The sequence below is a fragment of the Ursus maritimus genome, unplaced genomic scaffold, assembly GCF_017311325.1.
Source record: "Ursus maritimus isolate PB19 unplaced genomic scaffold, ASM1731132v1 scaffold_19, whole genome shotgun sequence".
Lineage (NCBI taxonomy): Eukaryota > Metazoa > Chordata > Mammalia > Carnivora > Ursidae > Ursus > Ursus maritimus.
In genome coordinates this window covers 5,510,167-5,538,146 of record NW_024424341.1, presented here as the reverse complement: position 1 = coordinate 5,538,146, position 27,980 = coordinate 5,510,167, and the positions used below count along the sequence as shown (strand labels likewise).

Below are 27,980 nucleotides of genomic sequence, written 5' to 3'. Positions count from 1 at the left end.
GGGCGGAGCTCGTTCGGAAACGAAGCAACGTACGCCTTTCTTTAATTGGCCGGAGAGCCTCGGCCCACCATCCAATCAGAAGTGCCTGCGTCACCTTGTTCCCCGGCTAGGCGGCTGCCCGCGGAAATTTGAAATGGCTGACGGATTGCTGGCGGGTGGCGGGCTGGGGTCGCAGACTATGACTCCGCAGCCGGAGCGCACGGGCTGGGCGGTCGAGGAGGAGCCAGAGCCTCTGGAAAAAGGTGAGCACCCGTCTTGTCGGGCCCGAGGAGCCAGCCGCCTCCTGACAGCGGACCATGTCCGCGGTGGCTTGGGACGTCGGGACCCTCCGAGGGCGCCTGGGTCTTAACAGGCCTTCCGGACCCGGCGGGCCAGGGTGGCGGCGGTGACAGCGAGAGGCTCCGACCCCTTCTCAGAACGTCAACGTCGGGAGGTACCCGGGGCATCTCCCCTTCTCGCCCCCCTCTGGCTTCAGCTTCCTTGAGACTGGAGGGGGTTGGGCCGGCTCAGGGATTTCCAACCTGGATGTCTGGGTGGGCTTCCGGGGATTTTTTTGAGCGTTCATCTGTGCAGAGACGTCTCCTCTTTCTCATCTCAATCTCAGAAGAGATCATGAACCCTTTCCCAAAAGAGAAGAAACGTGAACCCTTGGTCTCAGTAGCTGCCCCGAGCACGGAGGGTCGGTGACACGCCCAAAGTTAGGGGAGCCAGGATGGGACCGAGTCTAAGAATAGAGCCCTAGTGTAATTTTCAGTCCTGTCTACCTCTTTTTGGAGATTCCGTTATGACTTTTTTCCTGATATTTTAAGCTGTTCAGACTTTTCCTTTAACATTTGCAGCTGGATTATGTAGTGCCAGCAAAGGGAGATTGTGTAGTTCTGGCAAAGGGAGAAAACATACGTGTGACTTAATTCCACTCTAAACCCTCTTGTAAACTGGCAAAAATTTGGCCTTAGTTCTCCAGAGCCAGGGGTCCCACAGCATGTTGAAGATGAATTGAAATAATGTGTGAAAAGTAGTACGTTCAAAGTGGCTGTAAAGAATGGTGCCGAAGTAAGGTACTCTTTGCTTCTTTATATTGTGTTAAAATACACATAAAGTTTACCATCTTAACCATTTTAAACTGTCTAGTTCAGGGTATTAAATGTATTCACATTGTTGTGCAGCTGTCACCACCATCCATCCCCCTAACTCTTTCATCTTGTAGACTGAAACTCTGTACCTATTAGACAATAACTCCCCATCCTCCCCTCTCCCAGCCCCTGGCTACCAGCATTATACGTTCTGTCTCTATGACTTTGACTACTCTAAGTACCTCATCTCAGTGAATTTTTACAGTATTTGTCTTCCTGTGACTGGCTTATTTCATTTAGCGTCATGTCCTCAGGGTTCATCCATGATGTAGCAGGTGTCAGCATTTCCTTCCTTTTTAAGGTTGAATAATAATATTCCTTTGCATGTAGATATCACCTTTTGCTTATCCATTCATCCGTTTTTGGACACGTGGGTTGCTCCCACCTTGTAGCTATATGTAAATAATGCTGCTATGAACACGGGTGTACAAATATCTTTTGGAGATCCTGCTTTCAGTTCTTTTGGATATATACTCAGAAGTGGAATTGCTGGGTCATATGGCAATTCTACTTTTAAATTTTTGAGGGACCACCGTACTGTTCTCCATAGCCCTGTACCATTTTCCATGCCCACAGCCGTGTACAAGAGTTCCTGTTTTTCCACATCCTCACCAACACTTGTTTCCTTGATAGTTTTTCTTGTTGTTTTTGATAATAGCTATCCTAATGGGTGTGAGGAGAAGGTATTATTTCTTTAATAAACATTTATATATACTATTTGATGGGTACTGTTGTGATTAACAGGTCATTTATTTAATTAATATAATTGAAATAGTCATGCTATTTTCATCTTCCCTCCATAGAAGAGGAAACTGAGGCACAGAGAGATTGCCACGCAGCTAGTGAGGTATCGATGTTGTCTGAGGCTCATATGTGTTGGCTTTTGTGAGCAGTAGGCTTGAGTACGCTGTGGGTCATTTGTGGGGTCAAGTATTCTGGTGGCCTGAATAGAGACAAAGAAGTCAAAGGAAGGAGAAATAGGAGGAGCAGGGGGCAGTGGGGTGGGGTGTGGTGGAGAGAAAGATTGCTGTTAATAACAGTCTCAGATATCCTCCCTGAAACAACCTGTGGAAACTATTTTGCCAGCTTAAATTCTACCCTCGGCATTGTTTATTTACTAGTTGTTTTGTCTATTAAAAACATTGTATTATACAGAATTAGATATGCCACTGACCAAATCATGCCTTATGAAACATAATTGCATACAGCCCAAACCTAATGTGATTAGCATTTTCTAATCCTTTCTTTAGACACAGTCACTGAATTTAGTGAGGAGGAACCTTTAGCAAAGTAGCTTTAGCGAACTAAACCTTATGCATTATTAAGAATCTCTCATCCCTGTTTATTGAGGGGCCATTGACAGACTGATATTGCAGAAAATAAAGGGAGGCTTCAGCTCATTTGTGAAGGAATATAGGAAACCAATTCCTAACTATTTTATTTTTAAAAAAAGATTATTTATTTATTCATTTGACAGAGAGAGAGATAGAGACAGCCAGCGAGAGAGGGAACACAAGCAGGGGGAGTGGGAGAGGAAGAAGCAGGCTCCCAGCGGAGGACCCTGATGTGGGGCTTGATCCCAGAACGCTGGGATCACGCCCTGAGCCAAAGGCAGACGCTTAAAGACTGAGCTGCCCAGGCGCCCCAATTCCTAACTTTAAAGCAGCTTTATGGAATTGTTTTGGGGAAAAAAACAACTGTAAGATATTTGACCATTGTAAGTTGCTAGCTATAGTAAGAATCATAGCTTTATCCTTTGAAGGAGATCTTTAGTGATTTCCAGTGAATGAAAAAACCCTTTTTCTCTGCCTCCCTGAAAAACTTCACAGAACAACAAAGACCTAACCTGTGAAAGATTTTAGGTTCTTATTGTTTCGAAGTAGAACTTGGATTTCGAGATATTTTCAAGTTTGGAAAACTGATTTCTTCTGACAGTGATAAAGGTAAATAAAGCATCACGCCCCAGTCCTTGTTTGTATTTTGTTTGGAATTTCTAAGCAAGGATATGAAATTAGAAGTGGTCTATAAGCACTGGAAGGGTCCGGGATAGTTAAACCTGCTTATTTTCTTTGTTCTTTTAGGTCTGTTCCAAGATGAAGATTCATGCAGTGATTGTAGCAATCATGATAAGCCAGGTTCTAGTTTATCAAGTTTTGTGCCTGAAGGAAAGACTCATTTCCCAGAAATATTCCAGACAAGTCAACTTTTGTTCTATGAGCGATTCAGAGCTTATCAAGATTACATTTTAGGTGAGTAGTTTTTTGTTTTGTTTTGTTTTTGGGTTTTTTTGCTGCTTTTATCTTTTCAGTTTACAAGTAGATTGTCTGTCTCAGTCTACCAGATTGCTAGTTGGTTCTGAGAAAGGGGATTTATTAACTTTTCTCTGCATTATGCAGTCTCAATTCTTATTGTGCTTAATTTGTTTGTAGCTGACTGCAAGGCCTCTGAAGTAAGAGAATTCACAGCTGAGTTCTTGGAGAAGGTCCTTGAACCATCTGGATGGCGGGCAGTCTGGCACACTAATGTGTTTGAGGTGCTGGTTGAGGTAAATTTAATTCTGTTGTTAAGACATTTGTCTCTAGCTAAAAGCACTTTCCTTCAGACTGTTACAGCCAAAGTGCTTATTTTTAATTAAAGTTTATGAGCTGATTGAAAATAGCATGTTTTTTCACATCTAATTGTCATGGTGTATGAAGTGCTCCGCAAATTTTAAACGCAGCCAAGGAGGAGCTACCAGGGAATTGAGGTGGTTAAAGTTCCAGTGTCCTTTGACAAGGGGAAACGGATTATAAACCTATGAAGTGGATGAGGTATTTGAGACCATTTAAAAAATAAAGAGGCCTCATTATGAAGTCAGCGGAGTTTCAATTAATTTTTTTACCTTCTTAGTTGTAGCCCGTTAAGTAGCTCAAACCAAACAGGCATTTTAAAACTGGCCTATTTTTTGCCTAACAAGTTTGTAGATATGTGGTTAATCTCTCGATAATGTGTCCCATTGTCAAAAGTAAAAACAATCTTATTTTTCAACCGACTGGGCCTTTTACACTAAATTTGCACTCTAATTACAGCTGAGAATTTTTCTCGGTGTTTGTTGACTGGACCACAGAAAGCCCTGTTAACCTAAAATGTTAAACCAGGGAGTGAGAATACAAGTTGTTGCTGCAGCTCTCTTAGAAAATGACATCATTTACTGCAGTGATTATGGACGAGGCCGTGGGTTGCAGCTGTTCCTGGTGACTTAAATTTTGTATTATGTTAATATCTTTGGTTGCAGTAAAGTCCTATTAATTTGGTTACGATAGTGTTGTCATCGGCCGTGTTGTCCGTCCACGTCTGACCCCCCCACCTCCACCCTGATCTCTAATAGTTGTCAAGTCATGTCAAAGTCATTGTTTTAAAAGAGAAATGTGTCATTCCTCTGCTTAAAACCTCTAACGCATTGCATTTACCAAAGCCCTGCTGTTGGCTTTGTGGCTTCTCATTGTCTAGAGAACACAAAATCCAAGCTCCTTCCGTTGCTCTTTCCGTCTTTGCCCTTTTCTCTCACCTCCTGTCCTGCTGCCCCTCCCCCACCCATTTCTTTCCTTTGGTTCCAGCAACAAATACTGCCTGTCTGCTGCTCCCGCAGCCAAGCTTTTCTCTGCCACAGGGCCTTTTCACCTTCCTGCTCTTCAGACGGCTGCTTCCCTTTCATCCTGTACGTCACAGCTAAGGAGTGACTTCCCCCGACCACCCCAGCAAAACCAGGCCACCACCCCTACTGGTTATACCTTGTCACTTGGTCATCACCATCCTGTTTGTTTGTCTCCTCAGTTACAATGTAAGCTCCATTTGGGTAACAGCCAGGCCCTTCTTGTTTATTTTTTATATTATGGAAGAAGGCTCCCTGTTCCCATTACATGCATAAAAAAAATCAGGCTAGTAGTAGTGTTTTGTATGTATCTTTATTTTGATTTCCATGTAAGTCACCTTATTTTAAATTTCAGGTCACAGATGTGGACTTTGCAGCCTTGAAGGCAGTGGTGAGGCTTGCCGACCCATACCTCTGTGAATCTCAAGTGAGCTCTTTTACCTTGGAGTGTATGAATGAGCTCCTTGATCTGAAGGAACATCGGTTGCCCCTGCAGGAGCTGTGGGTGGTGTTTGATGATTCTGGAGCATTTGACCAGACGGCCCTTGCAATTGAGCATGTCAGGTAGGAAGAGAGAAGAGTTGATAAAAATAACCTCGTGGCGAGCAACTTTGGATGAAATGCAGTCATTCTGGTCTGTGTTATATACCCAGATTTAAAACTCATACTGTAACGTTAGTCTTTGCAGTATTTTAAAATATTCAAAGATAGGGGAATCTTTTTTAAATTAAAAAGATTTAAAAAGCATTTAAAATTTTCATTTCGAGATAATTTCAGATTTACGGAAAAGCTGGAAAAAATACAAAGAATTCCTGTATGGCTTTCATTCAGTGTTCCCACATGTTAACAAAAGGTAGAGGATTCTTCATTTGGTTTGCATATGTTGAGAAACTCTTAAAAGTTCTGGATGCTAAGGCTTATGGTTGATGTACTTGAATATGAGGAAAGGAGAGGAAGTGAGGGAGGTGGTACACCATGTCTTGTGCACCAACAAGACACACATTTTTTTTTTTTTTCCCCAAGAATGTATCTGCCCAAAGAAGGTGTCTTCTTAGGTCATTTCCAGGATCCTTAGGGGATATGTTCATGCCTTTCAACCTTTTCTGGCATCCTTGATTTCCGCTTGAACATGTGCACTCTTTGTCCTTTCAGTGAGGAGGAAAGCTCCTACCTGGATCAAGTGGTATGCGTTTTTGTTTTTTTTTAATTTTAATTACAGTGTAGGTAAAATACAGTGTGATATTAGTTGCAGGTGTACACTATAGTGATTCAGCACTTCCATACATCTCCCAGTGCTCATCATGACAAGTGCCCTCCTTCGTCCCCATCACCTACTTCACCCATCCCCCCAACCATCTTCCCTCTGACAACTATCATCAGATAAATCTTTTGTCAGGTAGTTCCTGATACAGATAGCTTTTTTGGATCTTCTGTGTTTTAAGTATATTCACTAAGGAAGGCTGACTTTTTGTCTATTTAAAAATGCACTTCTATTCCTCTAGGAACTGGGAGACTGGATAATTTAATGATCATGTTAATAGTGTGGCATAGTGTCTTGTAGTTTTCAGTTTTTATACCATTAGTGGGTTAACCTGGTTTTGCTGAGCTTAATTTGAATGCTTTACAAAGAAGCAGGGTGTTTTGGGCCCTGCTTCCAAGACCTTATGGAAAATTTCTAATTCTATGCAAGAACTTTTTTACCCTGTATGTTCAGTATTAGGCCAAGTAATACAAATCTAAAGAACTGGCTTCTGTCCAGAACCAGAATAATTCTCTTATGTGTCTCTCACTTAAAAAAATCTGTCAATTGAAACATTTGAAGGGAAAGGGATAATTGGCAAGTTTAGGAAATTAAGAATCAGGGAGCCAATCTCTAGGGGGTATTGAAGGTGGAAGACAGACTAGTATTCAGAATTAGTAATGGTATTATTTGAAGGTGAGCCTAGCTAAACTTATTTTTCATTTTGAGGACTCAGATTCTGGTCAATGCCCAGAAAAGTTCAAATTATGCAGGTTCTCATTTGTTTATTCAATGAATATTCCAGTGCTGCGTCCCGAGTTGAAGGGGAGATTTGACTGGTGCATGACACTGACTCAATCACCATCACCAGGGGGCTGTCAGTCTAAAGGTGGAGATGAATCTTAACCCCACAAAGGTGTATATGTGGTTGGAAACTGCAGTGAGTGCAGTGAAGAGGTAGAGTGTGCTAAGGCTAGGTCAGGTGGCTGTTACATGGCTGTCTCCTGAGGAAATGGCATTTGAACCCGGGTCTGAAGTGTTGGCTAGGTGAGAGGGGCCGTGGCAGGAGTGAGGAGGGAACAGGTTCAGGAGCTGAGTGAATTGAAGGCGCTGAAAGGCCAGTGTGTCTGGAACACAGGCAGAAATGGGGGAGGCTTAGGAAGCCAGCTTAGAGGTTGTCAGGAGTCAGAAGACATAGGGCCTTGTCAGCCAGTTAGTCATTTTTGTCTTTAAGAGCACTGGGGAAGCACTGAAACGTTTTCATTCAAAGGTCAATAGGATCAGCTTTGTATTTTAAAAGGTTCCTTCTGGCTGCTGTGTGGAAAACAAATGCAGGGAGATGGACTAGGAAGACCAGGTTAGGGGCAAGAGAGTGGACTGGAGTGGGCTATGGAGAGACACATGGAGGCTTCCTGAGGAGGTAGGATGGCTGGGACTTGGTGGTGGAGTGGATCTGGGGGATGAGGAGATACGAGTGGATATGGCAGAAGTCAAGGTTTCTGTCTTGAGGGAATAAACACCGGAGGAGGTGCCCATGTGAATGATGTATGAATGTCCAGTACGGTACTGGTGAGCTTACTACTTGAGCTGGGTCTTGAAATGTGAGTGGAAGCTCACCAGGTGGAGAGGATGGACAGCCTGACCAGCATGACACCTGGAGGTCTGAAAGAGCTTGTGAAATGGAAGTAGGAGGTGTGAAATGCATGTAGGAGGTCTGAGGCCAGAGTGCTCTAAGCCAGATTGTGAACCCATGGAATACCGCCATGCTCGGGATTTTGAACTTCATTCTGAGGGCAGGAGCCAGCAGTTTTTTTTATGGAGTAAAGGCATGCTCGGGTTCTTTNNNTTTTTTTTTTTTTTTTTTTTTTTTTTTTTTTTAAGATGAGTCTAGAGGGGGCACTTGGGTGGCTCAGTCTTTTAAGTGTCTTCCTTCGGCTCAAGTCATGATCCGGGGTCCTGGGATCGAGCCCTGCGTTGGGCTCCCTCCTCAGCAGGGAGTCTGCTTCTCCCTCCGCCTGCTCTTGTGCTCTCCCTCTCTCTCTCTCTCTCTCCCTCTCAAAAAAAAAAAAAAAAAAACTTAAAAAAAAAAAAAAAGCCAAGCAACAACAAAAAAGATGACTCTAGAGGATGAAGAGACTGGCAGTCCAATCTACAAGGATTAAGATGATGGCTTCGTTTTCACTGATCCTTTTCACAGCAGAACTTGCTGACCGAGCTCTGTGTAGTCTCAGTCTGCACTTGGCATTCCAGTAATGCTTCCACTGCTGCACAGTGCCCCTGAAATTGTGCTGGAGGTCACCAAAGTCCTCCATGTTCTCCTTCCCCATCATCTCATCTCTGCCCTTATCTTGCTTCTTGGTCGCATTCTAGCTATTTGATCATTCCCATCTTCTTAACACACTCTCCTCCCCGCTTCTTAGTCACTTTGGCCTGCTCTTCCTCTCTTGCTCAAGACTTTAAAATGTTGGAGCTACCCAGGGATCCGTCTTAGGCTAGCTACCCTTCTGTCTCTTTAATCAGCCTTGGAAGCACATTAGAATCACCTGGGAATTGTTTTTTATAGGAGTATTCCAACTAATACATGAAGAAAGAATGATAGGATCAGAATATTAGTATTTTACAACCTGTAATAAAGAAAATAAAGATTTGAGGCAATGGTCATGATTTGCCACCACAACCACTGGTTACAAACTCACAGGGAACTTTGTAGTGGGTGGATCAGGCTGAGAAACCTGAATCCAGTGTTTCTTAACCACATCATCGGAAGAGATGACCAGGTCTCATATACTTCCTGATGGAAGTACATTGTGTCTCCTTTTAAGTATCCTTGCCAAAAAAAAATTTTTCCTAAAGCTTATCAAGTCTTTAGATCTTACTGTCTGTTTACCAGAAGTAAAAGACACAGAAGAACATGTTAAATGACCCCACGAGGATGCAATCAATAAAATTCAGAGTGTGAAAAACTGTTAAATAAATTGCAAGGAGAAAAGGAAGGAGGGATAATCTATAGAATAGAAGTGATTTAATTAAATGCAATGGTTGACCCTTGTTTGGATCCTTATTTGAACAAGGCAATGATCAAACAACAATAGCAGAAGAGACAAACAGGGAAAATTTAACACTAACTAGATACTTGGATATTAAGGAATTATAATATTTTCTTATATAAAGATTTATTTTAGAGCTACATACTAAAATTTGTGAATGATGTTATAGGTTTGACATTTGCTTTAAAGTAATCCGGTGTCGGGTTGGTGGGGGTGGGGAGCAGAGGATGGGTAGGGCAGAAATGAAATAAGATTGCCTCTGCACTGGTAATTGTTGAAGCTGGGTGATGCATACATGGTATTCATGATACTCTTTGCTTTTGTATATGTTTGAAATTTTCCGTAATAAAAATTTGTTAAATCACTTGGAGAGGTTTAAAAAAATTGGATTCTCTATCTAACCGTTGTCTCCCCCAAAGATTCTGATTTATTGCTCTGGAATAGGTTTGGGAACCAATTTTTAAAAGCTTCCAAGGGGGACTCTAACATGCAGCCAGGTCTGAGAACTGCTGCTTTCATGTCTCCAGATGATCTCATCTGTTGTTTTCATGCCTTCAATACGCTGACAACTGCCAGGTTTAGGTCTTTAGCCCTGACCTTTCCCTTGGGCTCTAGGCTTGTATATTCATCGTCACTCTTGACATTATCCACTTGGAGGTCAGATAGGCATCTCAATTCAAACATGCAGAAAACAACTCTGTTTTTAACCTAAACCTATTTCTCTCCCAGTCTTTTCTCTCTTAACAAATGATACTACCATCCACCCAATTATAGATGGTCAATAAATCTTCTTTTTCTTTTATTTATTTATTTAATTTATTTATTTAGAGCATGAACTGGTGGGGGGAGGGGCAGAGGGAGAGGGAGAAGCAGACTCTCCGCTCAGTTGACCTGGGACTCGATCCCAGGACTCTGGGATCATGACCTGAGCTGAAGACAGATACTCAACCAACTGAGCCACCCAATCACCCCAATAAATAGTTCTAATTAAAGATCATCATGGAACTAGTGTCGTAGAAAAGTTTCTTTAGCCAATCCATAGAAGTTCTATAACTCATGACTGTCAAGTCTAGAATTTATGTAACATTCTCCTCTGTAGCTGATACAGTCGTTTTGATTTACTCTTTAGTTTGCACCCCTCCAGAACCCTAACACTGAGCCAGTGATTGAATTTGAATGATATGAATTTCCTTTTCAGGTTTTTCTATCAAAACATTTGGAGGAGCTGGGATGAAGAAGAGGAGGATGAGTATGATTATTTTGTCAGATGTGTTGAACCTCGATTGAGATTGTAAGTATTTATTAGTGACCTTGTACATGTTGGAAAAACAGCTGTCCGTGGTTTAGTTTTACCCATCTGGTGTATGTATACTTCAGGGGCCCACACACAGAACAGGCCACCGTACGAATAGTATAACCCATTGAGAAGTTATTAAATGGAACTTGTACAAGTACAGAGAAACCTACTTTTAGTTTATAAACTGCGTAACAGCAGAGTTCAGGGACATTAAAGTTAAACAGCTAACTGTTTTGTAAGTCTAAGTAAAACTGTTGAGCTAACGTGTTAAAAAAAAAAAAACCCTGTGTTAAATTCAAAGACAATTGTTTGAAAAACAGTGAAATTAGTTTAATTATAGAAGACTTCTTTTGCTTTAATTTTGCAAAAGAGTACTTTAAAGAACATTTGGCTTTATTCTAAGTTCCTACAGTAAAACACACTAGGTTAAACTAACAGAATTATTTCAGGGTGTTTTGTCAAGTTCTTGCCCTTGAATCTTATTTGACAAATGGATGAAAATACTAAACAGTTAATATTGGTGGTGCATAAAAATTTCCTAAATACTGAAACACATTCTTTTTCTAATTTGTCGTATTTTAATAGGGAAAAATGTTTACATTACAAAAAACCTAGCTTAACCATGCAACCCAAGTAGTTGTTCTGCACTGATTTTGTTAAATGTGGCATTCAGATTTCCACTAGATGGTACTCTAAGACCAGGTAATTTTTCTTGTATTCGTAAGCAGTAATTTAAAGGCAGTGCTGCAATAAGAATAAAATTAGAACTTGCACTCAAAAAAAATATTGTAGAAGGTAATTTTTTTCCCCCTGTGTGAAAGATGATTTGGTTACATAAGGTAGTAACCCTTTACATTTTTGTGGAACCCAATTAGATTTAGTAACTTTCTCTTGGTTTATATAGTAAATAATAAGTAAAAAAATATGTGAAAAGTCTGGTTAATGGTTCTACCTGATGTAGAATTATGTATGATTTCTATTTAGCCTTTCCAACTTTTCCATTGTGTATTTCCTATTTTCCCATAGTGTAGTCAATAAAATGCCAGGATTTCAATAAGCTTGCATATTTTCTAGTTTTGGTACGCTTGCTCTTAGAAAGCAGTGATCGGTTTTGATTGAAGTGAAATGTAATGGTAGGTGAATATTTTGTATCCAGCAAATTTGATCTTGGAAAGGACTGTATTCTGATTTGACAGCTTTACATGTTCAAACAACAAGAAATGATTTACATACATACCTGGTACATCACTGGCAGATGGGGAGGCATAAGGGAGGAATTGTTTTCAGTTATGGAGAAGAAACTATGGTACTTGGTGGGAAAACTGGAATGTTATCAAATGTAGGCAGACTCTTTATAAAAGGTCCCTGGGCAAAGATAGCGTGTTTTCAACAGACAGGATTTAAAGGGAACCAAACCATATTGTCTTGATTTTGCACCCTGAGGTAGATGTTTTTCCTTTTTAATTCAAAACACTGTGCTTCAAAGCTTATGGGTCTGAGACACAGATGTTTGTTCATTGCTTCCAGACCACAAAGTATCACTTTAATGAGAAGAAATAAGCTGATTGGCATGGATATTGGAAATGCTAAGAAACTTACTTTAAAATTTGAGTCTTAATCTTCATAACTTAATAGACCTGACCAAGCAAGTGGTTTGGTTCCCAATTTTTTGTTTGCAAAGTGGATTTCTAGAATATCTTTAAATGAGTATGGATTAACCAAAGCAGACAAAATCCATGCTTTTCAAGCTTCACCTAATTCATTTACTTGAAAAGTGGGGAAAAAAATTATTTTTTATTCATTTTAAATACTGTTTGAATGTTAACTGTAATTTCATGTAAATTTGTTTAGGATGTGGTTCTGTTTTTCCCCCCGATCTTATTTAGAGCATGACTAAGTTGAAAAAACATCATCTAAGGCAATAGTTTTCAACCTTGACTGTACATCAGACTCCCCAAGGGACTTAAAAAACAAACCTCTCTACTTCTAGAGACCAATTTAATTGGTCTGAATGGGGACCTGAGCATTTGTATTTTTAAAAGCTCCCCAGTGATTCTAATATGCAGCCGAGGTTGAAAAACTCTGGCCTCAGGCATAGCTAGTCAATGGACTTTTAGCTGAGAAGTAAAGCAATTATTTTAAAACTATAGGTAATGACAATAATATTGCAGTTTATTTTCAAATCCATTAATTTCACATCCATTAATGTGATTGTACTAAATTCATAAGTTATCTTATTGCATTTAGAGATACTTTTTGCTCTGTCTATATATTTGGGAAGGTATATAAACTAATAATAAATTTTAAGTGCCAATAAGGTTGTCCAATACAAGGCTATTTTGTTTAAATCACTCTCTAGTTTAGTAGTGGCAGCTTTATATTTTTTTTCTGAGAATCTCAAAGGCTTATGTTTTTGAAACATACTCTAATATTCTTCCTAAGGGAATATTCAGCATAATTTTGTGCTGTAGTGCTTTAAATGTGAGGAAGGAGTAAAGCCAATGCTTGAATCATTTTTAATTTTTGATCTTATGAATATGGTAATCTTCAACATTGTTATGAAACTGTTGGGATACTTCCCTCCCCTCTGCCCTACATCCCCAGATTGCCCTCTGACATCTGCTTTTTTTTTTTTTTTTAAGATTTTATTTATTTATTTGACAGAGATAGAGACAGGCAGTGAGAGAAGGAACACAGGCAGGGGAGCGGGAGAGGAAGAAGCAGGCTCCCAGCGGAGGAGCCTGATGTAGGGCTCCATCCCAGGACTCCGGGATCACGCCCTGAGCCGAAGGCAGACGCTTAACGACCGAGCCACCCAGGCGCCCCATCTGACATCTGCTTATTAAGATTTTGATTCTAAGGCGCCTGGGTGGCTCAATTGTTAAGCGTCCGCCTTCCGCTCAGATCATGATTCCAGGGTACTGGGATCAAGCCCTGCATCTGGCTTACTGCTCAGCAGGGAGCCCGCTTCTCCCTCTCCACTCCCCCTGCTTGTGTGCCCTCTCTTGCTGTGTCTCTCTCTGTTAAATAGATAAAATCTTTATTTAAAAATTTTTTTTAAATTATTAAAAAAATATTTTTTTAAATTATTAAAAAAATATTTTGTTTATTTATTTATTCTGAGAAAGAGAGAGAGCACGAGCTGGAGGAGGGACAGAGGCAGAGGGAGAGGGAGAAACAGGCTCCTCGCTGAGCAAGAAGCCTGATGCGGGTCTCAATCCCAAGACCCTGGGATCATGACCGAGTGGAAGGCAGACGCCTAACTGAGCCACCCAGGTGCCCCGATAAATAAAATCTTAAAAAAAAAAGATTTTGAATCTAATATATGAGAACATAATTTTTTATTAAATAATGATTACAAGTGGTTAAACATGAACTTTCAGTGTTTCTAAAGCACAAATGCTTGGATCTAAGGACAACCCAGCAACTCCTCAAAACAGGACAAGTTAGTGACCTTAATGAAGTGGTCCTTAAAACTTTCAATAGCTTCTACTTATAATAGATTGCTATTCAGAAAGACTTTACAAGTACCTGAGTTATGTAAGATAAAATGCTTTTCTTCCTGGTCTTTGAGGACTAAATGGGCTGTTTTAATGATAGGAAAATGTGTCAGAAAGGCAGTGGATTTTTTAAAATTTAATAATATATATTTTTTTATTATATTATGTTAGTCACCATACAGTACACCCCCAGTTTTTGATGTAAAGTTCCATGATGCATTACTTGCATATAACACCCAGTGCACCATGCAATACATGCCCTCCTTAATACCCATCACCGGCCTATCCCATTCCCCACACCCCCCTCCCCTCTGAAGCCCTCAGTCTGTTTCCCAGAGTCCATAGTCTCTCATGGTTCATTCCCCCTTCTGTTTACCCCCCCTCCTTTCGTCTTCCCTTTCTTCTCCTACCGATCTTCCTACTTATGTTCCATAAATGAGTGAAACCATATGATAATTGTCTTTCTCTGAAAGGCAGTGGATTTCAATCTGCTTTTAAACTTTCAGGCATTATGACATCCTTGAAGACCGAGTTCCTTCAGGACTTATTGTTGATTACCGCAATCTGCTGTCCCAATGTGAGGAGAGTTACAGGACATTTTTAAATCTGAGAAGCAGTTTGTCAAATTGTAACTCTGATTCCGAGCAGGAAAACATCTCCATGGTTGAAGGGTTAAAATTGTATTCAGAGATTGAACAGTTGAAACAAAAGCTTAAACTCATTGAGAATCCTTTGTTGAGGTATGTGTGTCTTTATTATTCTTAGTTAGTTGGCATCTTTTCTAACCAGCTATCTTACTAAGAACTGATAGGTCTGTTGGTTTCTCTAAGATACGTGTTTGGTTATCAGAAGAATTCGAATATTCAAGCAAAGGGCATTCGTCCAAATGGTCAGAAGGTCATGCATGTGGTCTCCTCCACCATGATGACTGGCCTGCTGCGGTCTCTGCTCAGGGACAGACTTTGTCAGGAGCCTTGTAAGGAGGAAACAGAAATTCAGGTAAAAGGAGTTTTTTTGCTTCAGGTTGCTTTTCTTCTTCTAACTCACTCCAGAATTTCCTGAATTCTACAAAGTGTTCACAGGAGCTTACCAGAGTTGTTTTTTTTGGGAAATGGGTAGTAGTGAGAGCCCTGCCTTTCATCAGCTTTAGTAAATTACCAAGCATGTGTTGCTCACGAGGAGATATTTAAGTATGCAGTTTTGGCTCCCTTTATAAAGTGAAGCACGAGGGTACCTGGAGTGATATGCAGGTTGCCATTTTGGGGGTGTATATTTGCAATCTGTTGTTGTTTTCTAGTTCCATAGTGATCCGTTGTCTGCTATAAATGCCTGCTATGAAGGTGACACTGTGATCGTTTGTCCGGGCCATTACATGGTACATGGCACATTCGCCATTGCTGATTCCATTGAGTTGGAAGGTGAGTCTGGAATATCATGCAACCAAACTCTCTTCTGTGATACGCTTAAGAAAACAGTAAGTCACTGATCTTGTTGAAGCTCCGACAGTATGATTTAATCCATTTGATTTCAAATGAGTTGCCTTAAAATATTAAAAGTATTTAAAGTGTATGGGGGTTGACTCAACATTTGAGCAATTTGAGATATGATTCTTTGTATGTGTTGGGAAAACAAGCACATAGAGAAAAAGAGACTGTTAGGAAGAAGTATATTTTCCAGATTTTAGGTGGTTTATGAAGAGGAAATCTCGTTTCTAGAATAAAAATTTTCCTAGCAATATTTTTTTAGAGTTTAGTATTTTTTATTTCCTGCTTACTCTTATTTCTTATATGTTATGGATATGTTGATGCATGGTTTTTTGTTTTTAAATTTAACGTATTTCTGCATAGGTATTGGTCCAACTTGAAAGTGGACCAAAAATCTTTTATCTTATTAATTCTTTATTTTTTATTTTAAATTATTTTTAATTTTCTTTTTAAAAGACTTTATTTATTTATTAGAGAGAGAGGGAGAGCACGATCAGGGGCAGGGGCAGAGGGGGAAGCAGACTCCCTGCCAAGCAGGGATTTGATGCCGGGACTCTGGGATCATGACCTGAGCCAAAGGCAGATGCCCAACCAACTGAACCACCCAGGCACCCTTATTAATTCTTTAAAATCTTGCTGAGGGGCTTTTAATAGTGGCTCAGTCAGTTGAGCATCTGACTCTTGGTTTTGGCTCAGGTCATGATCTCAGCATCTTGGGATCAAACCCAGCTATGGGCTTCATGCTCTGCGGGGAGTCTGTTTCCCTCCCTCTCCCTCTGTCCTTCTCCAACTCGTGCTCTCGTGCTCTCTCTAGAGAAAAAATAAATATATAAAAGCTTGCGGAACGTCAAATTCTATACTTCGTGTCTTGACCAAAGTGTACTTTTGAGAACATTTATGTTGAAAGATTCTATTAAAAAGAACTTTTTAGCAGTCATAATCTTATTGTACATTAGAATGATTCCTAAATTTAGGTTGCTTTACAGTTGTTCATCTTGGTCCTGTGTATTTCCATAACATGTCAAATTTAGATGCACCTGTTCATCTATTTACCAAAAGAGCTTCAAGTTAGCCATAAAGCTTGTAATGCAAAAAGTCGTTTATCATTTTGGGACTTGTGCAGCTGTTCACAAACTGCTTAAGCTATGTTCTTTATCTTTATCTTGTCAAAACTTCTTAATGGATGCAAGGCTGGGAGTTTAATTTCCTGCTGTTCACTAGTACATCACCTCACCCCCTTTTTTGTTTTATGTATGTAATTTTTGTTCTTTTTCCTCTCCAATATTAGATATATAATAGATGTGTGTGTATAAATAACACATCTGCAGGATAAATCACTGCAATAAAAACACTTTATTTTTTGGCATAGTGAAAATAACGTTGGTATTAGAGATTGTATGGTGGATAAGAGTTCTTCCTAGATTGGTGAGGATATTAATAATGAAATTGCCAAAGTGTAATAAGTAACCACATAGAATTCTGATAGTTAAGTGTAAAGATAACTAGATTTACTGACAGCATTTCCGAGAATTTGGGAAATCCTGTGGTACCTCTAGTGTGACTTTATGGAGTACTTGTTCATGAGTAAGACTAAAGGTTATCTGATATCTTTTCTGATCTATAGCTAACACTTATCACAGGAGATATATAGTTGAGTACCTACTGTGTGTAGGGTGTTAACAGTACTTTAGTAGGGTTTTTCTTTCTTGTTTAGAACATATATTCACTTAAGTGATGGCTTTATGTTTTAAACTACTAAGAATATGTAGCTTATTTATGCAATAACCTGTTTTTTTCTCAACATGACAATTATTTTTTAATTTTTTTGGTGATAAAAAACAATGGTTATTGGGGCGCCTGGGTGGCACAGCGGTTGGGCGTCTGCCTTCGGCTCAGGGCGTGATCCCGGCGTTATGGGATCGAGCCCCACATCAGGCTCCTCTGCTATGAGCCTGCTTCTTCCTCTCCCACTCCCCCTGCTTGTGTTTCCTCTCTTGCTGGCTGTCTCTATCTCTGTCAAATAAATAAAATAAAATCTTAAAAAAAAAAAAACCAAAAACAATGGTTATTATAGAAAATGTTCCAACTACAGGCAGACACAAAAAAGAATCAGGAAAAAAAAAAGTGCTTCTAATCCAGTCATCCAGAGTCCACCACTGGCAGCATTCCCTACTCGGGAGTCCTCTCGCATTCTCTCCCAGTGTCCCTGAAGGCTTGTCTGTGTCTTTTGAGTACAGAGGACTTCACTGGTTTTGCCTTTAATGTAGTGACTGCTTTCATTTACTCAAGCAAAGGCTCATCTCAGACAACGAGAGTTATTTCTTACAGCTTTGTCTATGTGCTTTTGTTTTATGGTGAAAGGCAACTTCTCTAGTTTTCTGATACTCCAGTTTTTCGTAAGCCCATTCAGAGGTCTGGCCTGTATTATTAGTTTGGGATTTGTAGAGATCCAGTGGTTTTTTATTGGTTTGCAAGGTAGACCTGTTTTTTCAATGACTAAAATGGTTTTAAGTCAGTTTGTCAGATTCTAAGTCAGTCTGTTTAAGAGAATACTAAAATTAGAAAATCTTGAGAAATGCTTAGGCTTTTTTTAAACCTACTTTATATTAGAATAATAGAATTTTAGAGTTGGGAAAAAACTTATAAGGGTTAAATGCTTTAAAGCTTTTTGAACCAGCTGTATTTAGGATTATTTATTTTTATATAGCAGTTTTGTAAGCCAATTTAGTGCCGAGCTAGTCTGAGATATGGTTGATAGTGTAGTCTTCCTGATACGGGGGCAAACTGAGGAATTGTTATTATTAAAAATTGTATACCCTGGTTTAAAATAAACAAGATATGTGGGGAGATAATTAGATTTTATTTAAATGCAACTTGGTTGACTGGTCTCGTATCATTTGGAGCCATTTGAAATAGAGAAATCTATGGTAGCAATTTTATGTTTAGACATTTCCCCTCACCCATCTTAAATGCTCTTGTTCTGCTCCTTAGGTTATGGTCTACCAGATGATATTGTGATAGAAAAGAGGGGCAAAGGAGATACTTTTGTCGATTGCACAGGCGTGGATATTAAAATCTCAGGCATAAAATTTATTCAGCATGATGCTGTAGAAGGAATCTTGAGTAAGTATCTGAATATTTCCTATATTATTTTGTTCCAGGTTTTAAAAGAAAACTTTACTTTTCCTGGAAGGTGCAATTTAATAAACCACTCTTGAGTATATGGAAGGCTGATTAATTCTTTATGTACATAACATGATGACTTAGGAAGCTTACTCTAAAGTAAAAAATAGTCCAGCATATTCTTGAAAATTTGTTAGTTTAATACTGGTTTCCTTGTGATCATTTTTTTCTTTTAAACATTCCAATATTGTGGTCTCTGTTCTTTGTATTCGATTTAGCCCTAGACTCAATGCAGCTGTATTCACATGGTGCTGGTATTGGTTTTCTAGAATCCGTATCCCCTTTCTTGAATTGGGTCTCCTTTTCTCCCTTCCAAGATACTCATGGAAGTTACTCTCTGATACTTTTTTGGTAATGAAAAGTACTTTTTAACTTGATTTTGCATTTCTGAGATCCATTCATTCGTTTTTAAGAATGCTGCTTTTAGATTTTAGTCATTATTTTATAAATTATGAGTTTGTAATTCCAGTAACAAAGTTTAAATGGTAGTTAGAGAAATATTTAGACCACCTAATGTACCGAATGCCAGCTCTAGGCCATTTCTAGTATTGGAGAACACACTTTACTTAAAGCATTTGATTGCATGTTTTCATCCTAGTCATTCACCGTGGTAAGACCGTCCTGGAAAACTGTGTGCTGCAGTGTGAGACTACAGGAGTCACGGTGCGCACATCAGCAGAATTTTTAATGAAGAACTCAGATTTATATGGTGCCAAGGTAGGATAATCTCTTATCCTTTGGGGAAGTAGTTTAGGTTTAAGTTCTAAATACGTAAACAAAATGGACCAAGATGTAAATGCATACTCCTATTCTCTGTCTTCAGAGAAGTTCAGACGCTTTTATGTACTAAGTCAGCCAGCTTCAGCTGTGTAAAGAAGAAAAATAAGAATGAACCATGAGAGACTATGGACTCTGGGAAACAAACTGAGGGCTTCAGGGGGGAATGGGATAGGCTGGTGATGGGTATTAAGGAGGGCACGTATTGCATGGTACACTGGGTGTTATACGCAAACAATGAATCATGGAAATTTACATCAAAAACTGGAGGTGTACTGTATGGTGACTAACATAATATAATAAAAAAATATTATAAAAAAAAGAAATCTCAGTTTCTCTGTGATAACTTTGAGAAATTTAGACCCTGCACGTTTGTTAACTTTATAAATGATTTTACAGCAATTGAAGCTCAGTTGCTTTTGTTTTTTAATTAGACTTTTTATTTTGAGAGAATTGCTGAGATAAGGTGTTGTCGTAAGAAGTAATCCAGAGAGATCCTGTGTGTGTATTCTGTTCTAGTTTCCCCCAGTTGTAACATCTTGCAAAACTGTAGTACAGCTGCACAACGGGATAAGTCCCTTCAGTCAAGCTGAGTATTTCCATCACCCCAAGGATCCTGCATATTGCCTTTTGATAGCGACATACACTTGCTTCTCCTTCAGACTTCTTTAATCACTCTCTTCTCCATGTCTTTTATTTCACCATTTCAAGAATGTTAAATCATTTTACATTCCCATCAGAGATGTTTGAGTGACACAGTTTCTCCATATCCTCACCAGCATTTGGTATTTTTACTGTTTTAATTTTAGCCATTCTGATAGGTGTGTGGTTTTAATTTTCATTTACCTAGTGGTTCGTGATATGGAACATTTTTTCATATGCTTACTTGCCATCCTTCTCTTCAGTGAAATGTCTATTCGTGACTTCTGCCCTTTTTTTTTTTTTTTAAAGATTTTTTATTAGTTTGACAGAGAGAGACACAGCAAGAGAGGGAACACAAGCAGGAGGAGTGGGAGAGGGAGAAGCAGGCTTCCCCCTGAGCAGGGAGTCTGATGCGGGGCTTGATCCCAGGACCCTGGGATCATGACCTGAGCCGAAGGCAGATGCTTAACAACTGAGCCACCCAGGCGCCCCTGCCCATTTTCTAATTGGATTATTTGTTCTTTTTTACTGTAGAGTTTTGAGAGTTCTTTTTATATTCTAGATACTAGTCCTCTGGTGGGTATTTGGTTTATAGATTTCTTTTTTTTTTTTTTTTTTTTTTTTTGAGAGAGAGAGCGAGAGAGAGAACGTACACGCACATCTTTAAGCAGGTAGAGAGGGAGAGGGAAAGAGAATCTCAAGTCCAGCCGTGGTGCCATGTCCAGCTCAGAGCCCTTCTCGGGGCTTGATCCCATGACCCTGAGATCATGACCTGAGCCAGAATCAAGAGTTGGGTGCTCAACGGGCTGAGCCACCCAGCTGCCCCTGCAGATTTTTATGCTCCTCCAAAGCTTGTCTTTTCATTTTCTTCACATGGGCTTTTATAGAGTTAAGCTTTAAATTTTGATGAAGTACAATTTATTGATATTTCCTTTTATGGGTAATGTTTTTGGTGTTAAGTGTAAGAACTCTTTGCCCAGCTTTAGATCGCAAAGATTTTCTCTTATTTTTTTTCCTAAAAATTTTATAGTTTACGTTTTACACTTAAGGTCATGATGCATTTTTGAGTAAATTTTGGTATTAATGTGAGTTTTCGGTTAAGGTTTATTTATTTGCTCATAGATGTCCAATTGTAACCACATCGTTTCTTGAAAAGGTTGTCCTTCCTCCAATAAATTGGTTTTGCGCCAACAATCATCTGGAAAATTTGTGTGGGCGCATTTCTGGATTCTCTTTTCCGTTCCACTGATCTGTGTAGCTGTCCCTCCACCAATACCTGCTACTGTAAAGTCTGAAAATCTGGTAGAGTGATTCCTTCCACTTTATTTTCTTTTCCAAAATTGTTTCAGCTATTCTAGTTTCTTTGCCTTTCAATAAAAGTTTTAGAAAAATATTGTCTCTATCTACAAAAAAATCTAGCTGAGATTGTGATGTGAATTCTAGTAAACCTGTATATCAATTGGGGGGGGGATGGACATCTTTTTTTTTATGTTGAATCTTCCAATCTTGTGAACACTCTATGTCTGTCCCATTTATTTACATCTTTGATTTCTTTCATCAGCATTTCTGTGATTTTCGGTATACAAGTCTTATATGTGTTTTGTTAGATTTGTATGTAAATATTTCATTTTTTTAAGTGATTGTAAGTCATCTACTGTTTTTAATTTCAATTCCATGCGTTCATTTCTTCTATATAGAAATATAATTCACTTTTGTCTTATATTCTGTGACCTTCCTGACTTTTCTTAGTTCTAGGAGTGTTTTTGTAGATTCCTTGGGATTTTGTACGTAGACAATCATGTCCTCTGCAAATAGGGACAGTTTTGTGTCTTCCTTTCTGATCTGTATGGTTTTGTTTCCTTTTTTTTTGCTTTACGGCACTGACTAGAACTTCCAGCACTACGTTGAATAAGAGTGGTTAGGGTGGACGTCCTTATCTTGTTCTTGATATTAGGGAGATTGCATTTACTATTATACCATTAAGTACAAGGGTAACTGTAGGCTTTTTGTAAATATTTTTTTTTTTTAAGATTTTATTTATTCATTTGAGAGAGAGAGAGACAGAGAGAGACAGAGAGAGCACAAGCAGTGGGAGACGCAGAGGGAGAGGGAGAAGCAGACTCCCCGCTGAGCCAGGAGCCGGACATGGGGCTCGATCTTAGGACCCTGAGATCATGAACCGAGCCAAAGGCAGATGCTTAACTGACTGAGCCACCCAGGCGCCCTGTAGATATTCTTTATCAAGTTGAAGAAGTTCTCTAGTTCTGTTTTGTGCGAATTTTTATAATGAATATGTATTGACATTTGTCAGATGCTTTTTCTGCATCATTTCATATGATTACATAACTTTTCTTTTTCAATGAAAGAAAATGGTGGATTACATTGATTTTTCAAATTTTGAACCAGTTTTGCATCCCTAGAATAAGCACAACTTAGTCATAGTGTATTTTTTTTATATATTGCTGTATTACATTAGCTAATATTTTGTGAGGAGTTTTTACATCTGTATTCATGAGGGATATTGAAGCTTTATTTGCACTGTCTTTGTCAAGTTTTGCTATCAGGGTATTAGCTTCATAAAACAAATTTGGAAGTATTCCCTTCACTAGCTTGCATTCTTTAAATGTTTGGTAGATTTTTCCAGTGAAACCATCTGGACCTGGAGATTTCTTTTTTGGCAGTTTCAAAATTATGAATTCAGTTTCCTTAGTAGTTATAGGGCTGTTCAAATGACCTATTTCGTATGAGGTGAGTTAACAGATATGCTCATAGGTCACAGAGCCCCAGTTAGTGGGCACCAGGTCGGTGGTGAAGGGCTTTCCTCTTTGGTGGCAGTGGCAGCCGTGGCTCCTGGTGTAACAGGTGCTATATGCACCGCCTCCCACCCAGCCCGTTAGGCCTCACACCAGCCTGGGGAGGCAGGTGACATCTCTCCTGCTAAGTTGTCAAGTTCACATGTTTCGAGTTGTTTGTAGTATTCCTTTCATCTTTTGATGTCTGCAGGCTCAGGGCCGGTATCTCATTTCATTCTTGATATTGCTAGTCTGTTATAGTCTCACAGGTCCCTGCGGCTCTATTCACTCTTCTTTTTCAGTGCATTTTCTCTCTGTTGTTCAGGTTGGGTAATTTCTGTTGTTCCGTCTTCCCAGCTCACTGATTCTTTGCTCTGTCTTTTCCTTTCTGCTGGTGAGCCCATCCATGGACTTTTCATTTCAGTATTTTTGAGTTCTGAAATTTCCATGTGGTCCTTTATATCTTCTGTTCCTTCGCTGAGACTTTCTATTTCTGTATGTGCCTTTCATTTTTCATTTGTTTTAGATAGGTTCATAATTGCTCATTAAGGCATTTTTAGCATGGCTGCTTTAAAATCATTGTCAGCTAATTCTAGCATCTCTGGACATCTTGGTTTTGGCATCTATTGATGATCTTATTCAGTTTGACATCTTCCTGGCTCTTGGTATTGGCAAGTGATTTTCAGCTGAAACCTGGACATTTTGTACTGTATTATGAGAGCCTGGATCTTCTGTTTTAGGGACACAACTATAGGAAGGGATTTGGTGGAGGCTATTGTCTTGTTACTGCCAGGTGGAGGGATGTAGAAGTCCAGGTTCCCCCATTTAGCCTCCATTGATACCTAGTTTGAATGGGGAGCTGTTACTGCTGGCAGGGGGTGGAAATTCTGGTTTCTCACGGATGGGAGTGTGTAGTCTCCACTGATGCTACTAGGGCCTTGTTACTGGCTGGTGGGCATGCAAATCCTGGCTTCTTGCTTGCCCTTCTCTGACACCATCCCATTGGGAGAGTTGGGGTGCCTGGTGACAGCCTTGGGAAGATGGAAGTCGATTCTCTCCTCTTGGCATTTGCCAGCATGCCTGGGGATGGGCCACTGTTTTTATCTTTGGTGTTTGGCTGGTGTAGAGCTGTAATTGTTGGAAAGTTTTCTGTCTAGGCGGCCTGGTCCTTTGGCTAGAGAGAGCAGGCTTTTCAGGAGGCTTTTCTGGTCTGTGTCTGGGGGTGGTTATGGATTGCCAGCTTCTTCAGCCTCAAGTCTGGGGAAGAAAGCCCAATTAGCAGACCTCTTACCTAACAGAGAGTTAGACTGGTGTGTCGTGGGCCATGTGGACATGTATGTTCTTGTATTTCCGAAGGGGGCATTAATAATAAGTGTTTTCTCATGGCATATATTACTCTTAGAAAAACAACTCATATACATGCAGTAGATGTGTTATAAATGGTTAACAGCAACTCTTCTTCAGGTACGATATTGTGTATGAAGGTATTCCAGATAATGCGTCTCACATAACTCTAGAGGTTTGAGCGCATTAGTTTTACTTCCCAGAGTGCTTAGTATAACTTCAGGAAATAAATTATTCCTGTTACTACTATTTCTTAACTGGTGCCACGTGGCCCCAAGGGACAGTGTGAAAGAGCTGGGCCATGCGTAGATCTTTCTGGTTTCTTTGTATAAATGAGACACTTGAATTGGCTGCTAATTTTAACATGTGTAGTAGTGAAGGCCATTAATTGTTTAGCTCACAGAAGTGATTTTTAAGTTATGCTGGGATGTTTTAAAACTGATGTGTTTTTAAAAATATTGGGTCTTTTTTTTGTCCTTATATTACAATATTTTACTAGACTCACACTGTTCTCCAACTAATTTTCTATCTCAGAGAGGATGTTCATTTTAAATAAGTGCAAAACTGTTAAATAATTTGTTCTTTTTCTTTGGCAGAATCAGAAAACTGACTTGTCCAGAATGAAAGGGAGTGGGACAGTGATCAGGTGTTGATAATCTTAGCCAGTGTTTTGTGTGTGTATCTGTGTATGGTTTTTGAAAGTGATAAATGATAGACAACTTGCTGGAAATGGAGCAAATGGAAATGTTGATTAGAAATATCTAATAAAACTTTCTGTAAAACACTTTATATTTGCACTATGTTAAGGTTTCAGAAGTGATTGTAATAAATCTTCTCTTGTAGTCCTGCCTTTAAAAAACTGATTGTGATACCTTAAAATGTAACTTGTAGGGTGCTGGTATAGAAATATATCCTGGAAGTAAGTGCACCTTGAGTGACAATGAAATCCATCACTGCAAGGAAGGGATACTCATTAAGGTAAGTACACCTGCTAAAACACCCCGTTTCCGAAAGTTAGTTAGAATGGTTTCATCTAAGAAATAATTATGTTTCATTAAATTCCCATGTTGAGTTCTATTGTTTTCTGGTTTTGAAAAGCACAAACAGTATATACATCTTAATAATCATCTTGATATCAATAGTTGGTGATTGAGGGTCTTTTGTGAGAATACTTTGCTGTCTATGGATCTGCAGAAATGACAGGAATGCTGTGTCACTCAGAGCTCAGACTGTGCTACCACTTATTAATAAGCATAGCTTTCTCCTTTATTTTTAGCATTGCCTGAAAGAAGTGAGAAGATTTTTAAAATCAGGCTGTGTTGACTATGACAGTTCCTTAAAACATGTGTTTTCAATGTCACAGGACTTCTTAGATGAGCATTATGACATTCCCAAAATATCCATGGTGAATAATGTCATACATAATAATGAAGGTTATGGTGTTGTCTTGGTGAAACCTACAATCTTCTCTGACCTGCAGGAAAATGTCCAAGATGAAACTGAAGGTATGCTATACCTAGTGATTTTTTAAAAATAAAAACCAGATCTAGTTTACTTTATTTCAGCATTAAACTTTGATTAAGGAACTGAGTCTTCCTCTCCTCCTTAACAAAGATAAATGGCATATACTTGGACATGGAGCTAGAGAAGCTTGGGAAAGCTGTAACATTATAGACTCTCAGGGTGAGAGAAACTTTCAAGGTCAACTAGTTCACCTGTTCATTCAAAACCTTGGTGTGTGGTTTCTTTGGTCCCACAGTTCCCTTCTTAGCATGCTCGGCTTTCTGTACATTTATAGAGTAAAGCTGGGCATATGAGAGCAGAGGTAGTTCCTGCTGGCGTTTGTTAAGGACGGAGGCAGAGAAGTGCGTGTGCCAGCTTGAAGGCGGCATTTACTGGAGGGGATCCTGGAGTTTCTCTCTCTCCTTTACTGGCAGAAGTAATGCCTCCCTGTCAACTGTTTTTCTTGGCAGCAAAGCTGAGCTAATTCAGTAGGAAATTCATGACTTTCAAACCATGACCCAGATTACTATGAAATCTCAGTCAGAGGGATTAAGTATTGGCCTGGGTGAGGAAAGTAGTCCTCGTCAGCCTTCAGGACCCACTCCAGTTCTCTGTGAGTTGTTTTTCTCACAGTTCTTTAGGTCGGAAGTCCAGGGGGGCTTGGCTGCATTATGTACTTAGGGTCTCACAAGGGTGAAATGGAGGTGGGTGGGCTTTTATCGGAGAGCTCTGGGGGGAATATCTGCTTGAAACATGAGATGTGTTATTCAGAGCCAATGCGTATTCTTATTGTTGGCAGAATCCATTTCCTTGAAGTTGTAGGAATGAGGTCTCCATTTTTTTTTTTTGCTATTGGCTGGGGATTGTTCTCAGCTTCTAGAGGCCACTGTTAAATCCTTGCTCCATAACGTCTCTATCTCAGCAACCTTCCTTAGGAGAACCTCTCTCAAGGCAAATTTTGCTCATGCTTCAGATCTCTCTCATGTTTTGAATTTCTTCATGCTTTCCTCTTCTTCATCTAGCCAGAGAAAACCTGGCTTTTAAAGAGCCCGTATGATTAGGTTAGGGACACCTGAATTATCTTCTTAAAGTCATCTGATTAGCAACCTTAATTACATGAGCAAAATCCTTTTGCCATTTAACAATCATGAAAGTAACACTGGGGGCTGGGCATCATAGGGGCCATCTAGAATTCTCCCCAGTAAACACTCATAATGCTGGCATCAGCTGCTAGAGTGGGAGTTCCTTTAGGAAGAGTGCCGCTGTCTTATTAATCTTTGCGTCTAGCTCCTAACACCATGCTTAGTAGGTAGTAAATACCCAGAAAACGTCTGTTGAGTGAATGAGAGTCTAGGATAAAAAGAGAAAAGAATTCAAAATTGGTAATCCTATATGAGGGTCAGAAAGCCTTGAGGCAAAGAGTAAGACAGCTGCTTGTTGAGATACCTACGGAAAAGAGTTTGCAGAATCCAGTTGGCAGAAAAAACTTGAACGCTCTAATAGAATATAGAAATATATATATTTTTTGTTGGGTTATTTTGTACATTTATCTTTATTTGTTATAATTTGTTTGTTTCTCCAGAAAATAGAGCACTTAAAATTCCCACAAGTGAGGAGGCAGGCACAGCGGAAAGGGTGGATTTAGAAGAGCTGATTCAGTGTGCAACTGGTAAAATGGAGCTTTATGCAAGATCCACCCTCTCTGAGCAAGTCGAAGGCAACTGTGAAATTGTAAATGAACTCGTTGCTGCCTCCACCCAGAAGGGCCAGATGAAGAAGAAAAGGTTGAGTGAACTGGGGATCACACAAGCTGATGACAACTTAATGTCACAGGAGATGTTTGTTTCAATTGTGGGGAACCAGTTCAAGTGGAATGGGAAAGGGAGTTTTGGCACATTTCTTTTCTGACCACCATGATGTGAATAGAGAGCAAAAATTGGATTTTGCACATGCTGCCCCCAGAATCACTGCTGCTAGTGTAGTTCGCTTCATGTCTGTATCTTATATTTGATAAACTTGATTGGGTTTGAGTGAAATGTACATCTATTTCTATCTGCAGCTGTTGCACATGAAACATTCCCTCTGTATAAGGAAGGTCATAGACACATATAAAATAGAAAATATTTAAAGATTTCTTATCTAGAAAGTCTTGCTTTCTCAAACACCTCTTTCTGTCAGGTTATTAAGCCTGTCGATAACTTTCTAGTGTAAATACACTTCAACCTAGCACTTCAAAGATGAGGCAGAAAGTCAGGGAGCGCAAGATGAGTGCCCAGAAATGCCGTCAGTGTCAAATGTGCAGTGTTCTTACACTTGTCTTTTTCTCCCAATTACAGCAAGTCTGATTTCCATGCTGCATTTGCATAATACTTGTCTTAAAATAAAAGCTTTTATGATTGGGAGGTTA

The 27,980-nt window shown here is 39.5% G+C and overlaps 1 protein-coding gene across 1 annotated transcript; it reads left to right on the top strand.

The window, feature by feature from the left end:
• Window positions 1-27,980, top strand: SHCBP1 (SHC binding and spindle associated 1). Its single transcript, XM_008702674.2, has 13 exons — window positions 1-242; window positions 3,215-3,382; window positions 3,563-3,678; window positions 5,120-5,328; window positions 10,250-10,342; window positions 14,355-14,588; window positions 14,679-14,847; window positions 15,146-15,266; window positions 18,324-18,455; window positions 19,114-19,232; window positions 24,962-25,048; window positions 25,434-25,575; window positions 27,156-27,980. The coding sequence occupies exons 1-13, from the start codon at window positions 134-136 to the stop codon at window positions 27,479-27,481; spliced, it is 2,025 nt and encodes a 674-aa protein (XP_008700896.1). The 5' UTR covers window positions 1-133; the 3' UTR covers window positions 27,482-27,980.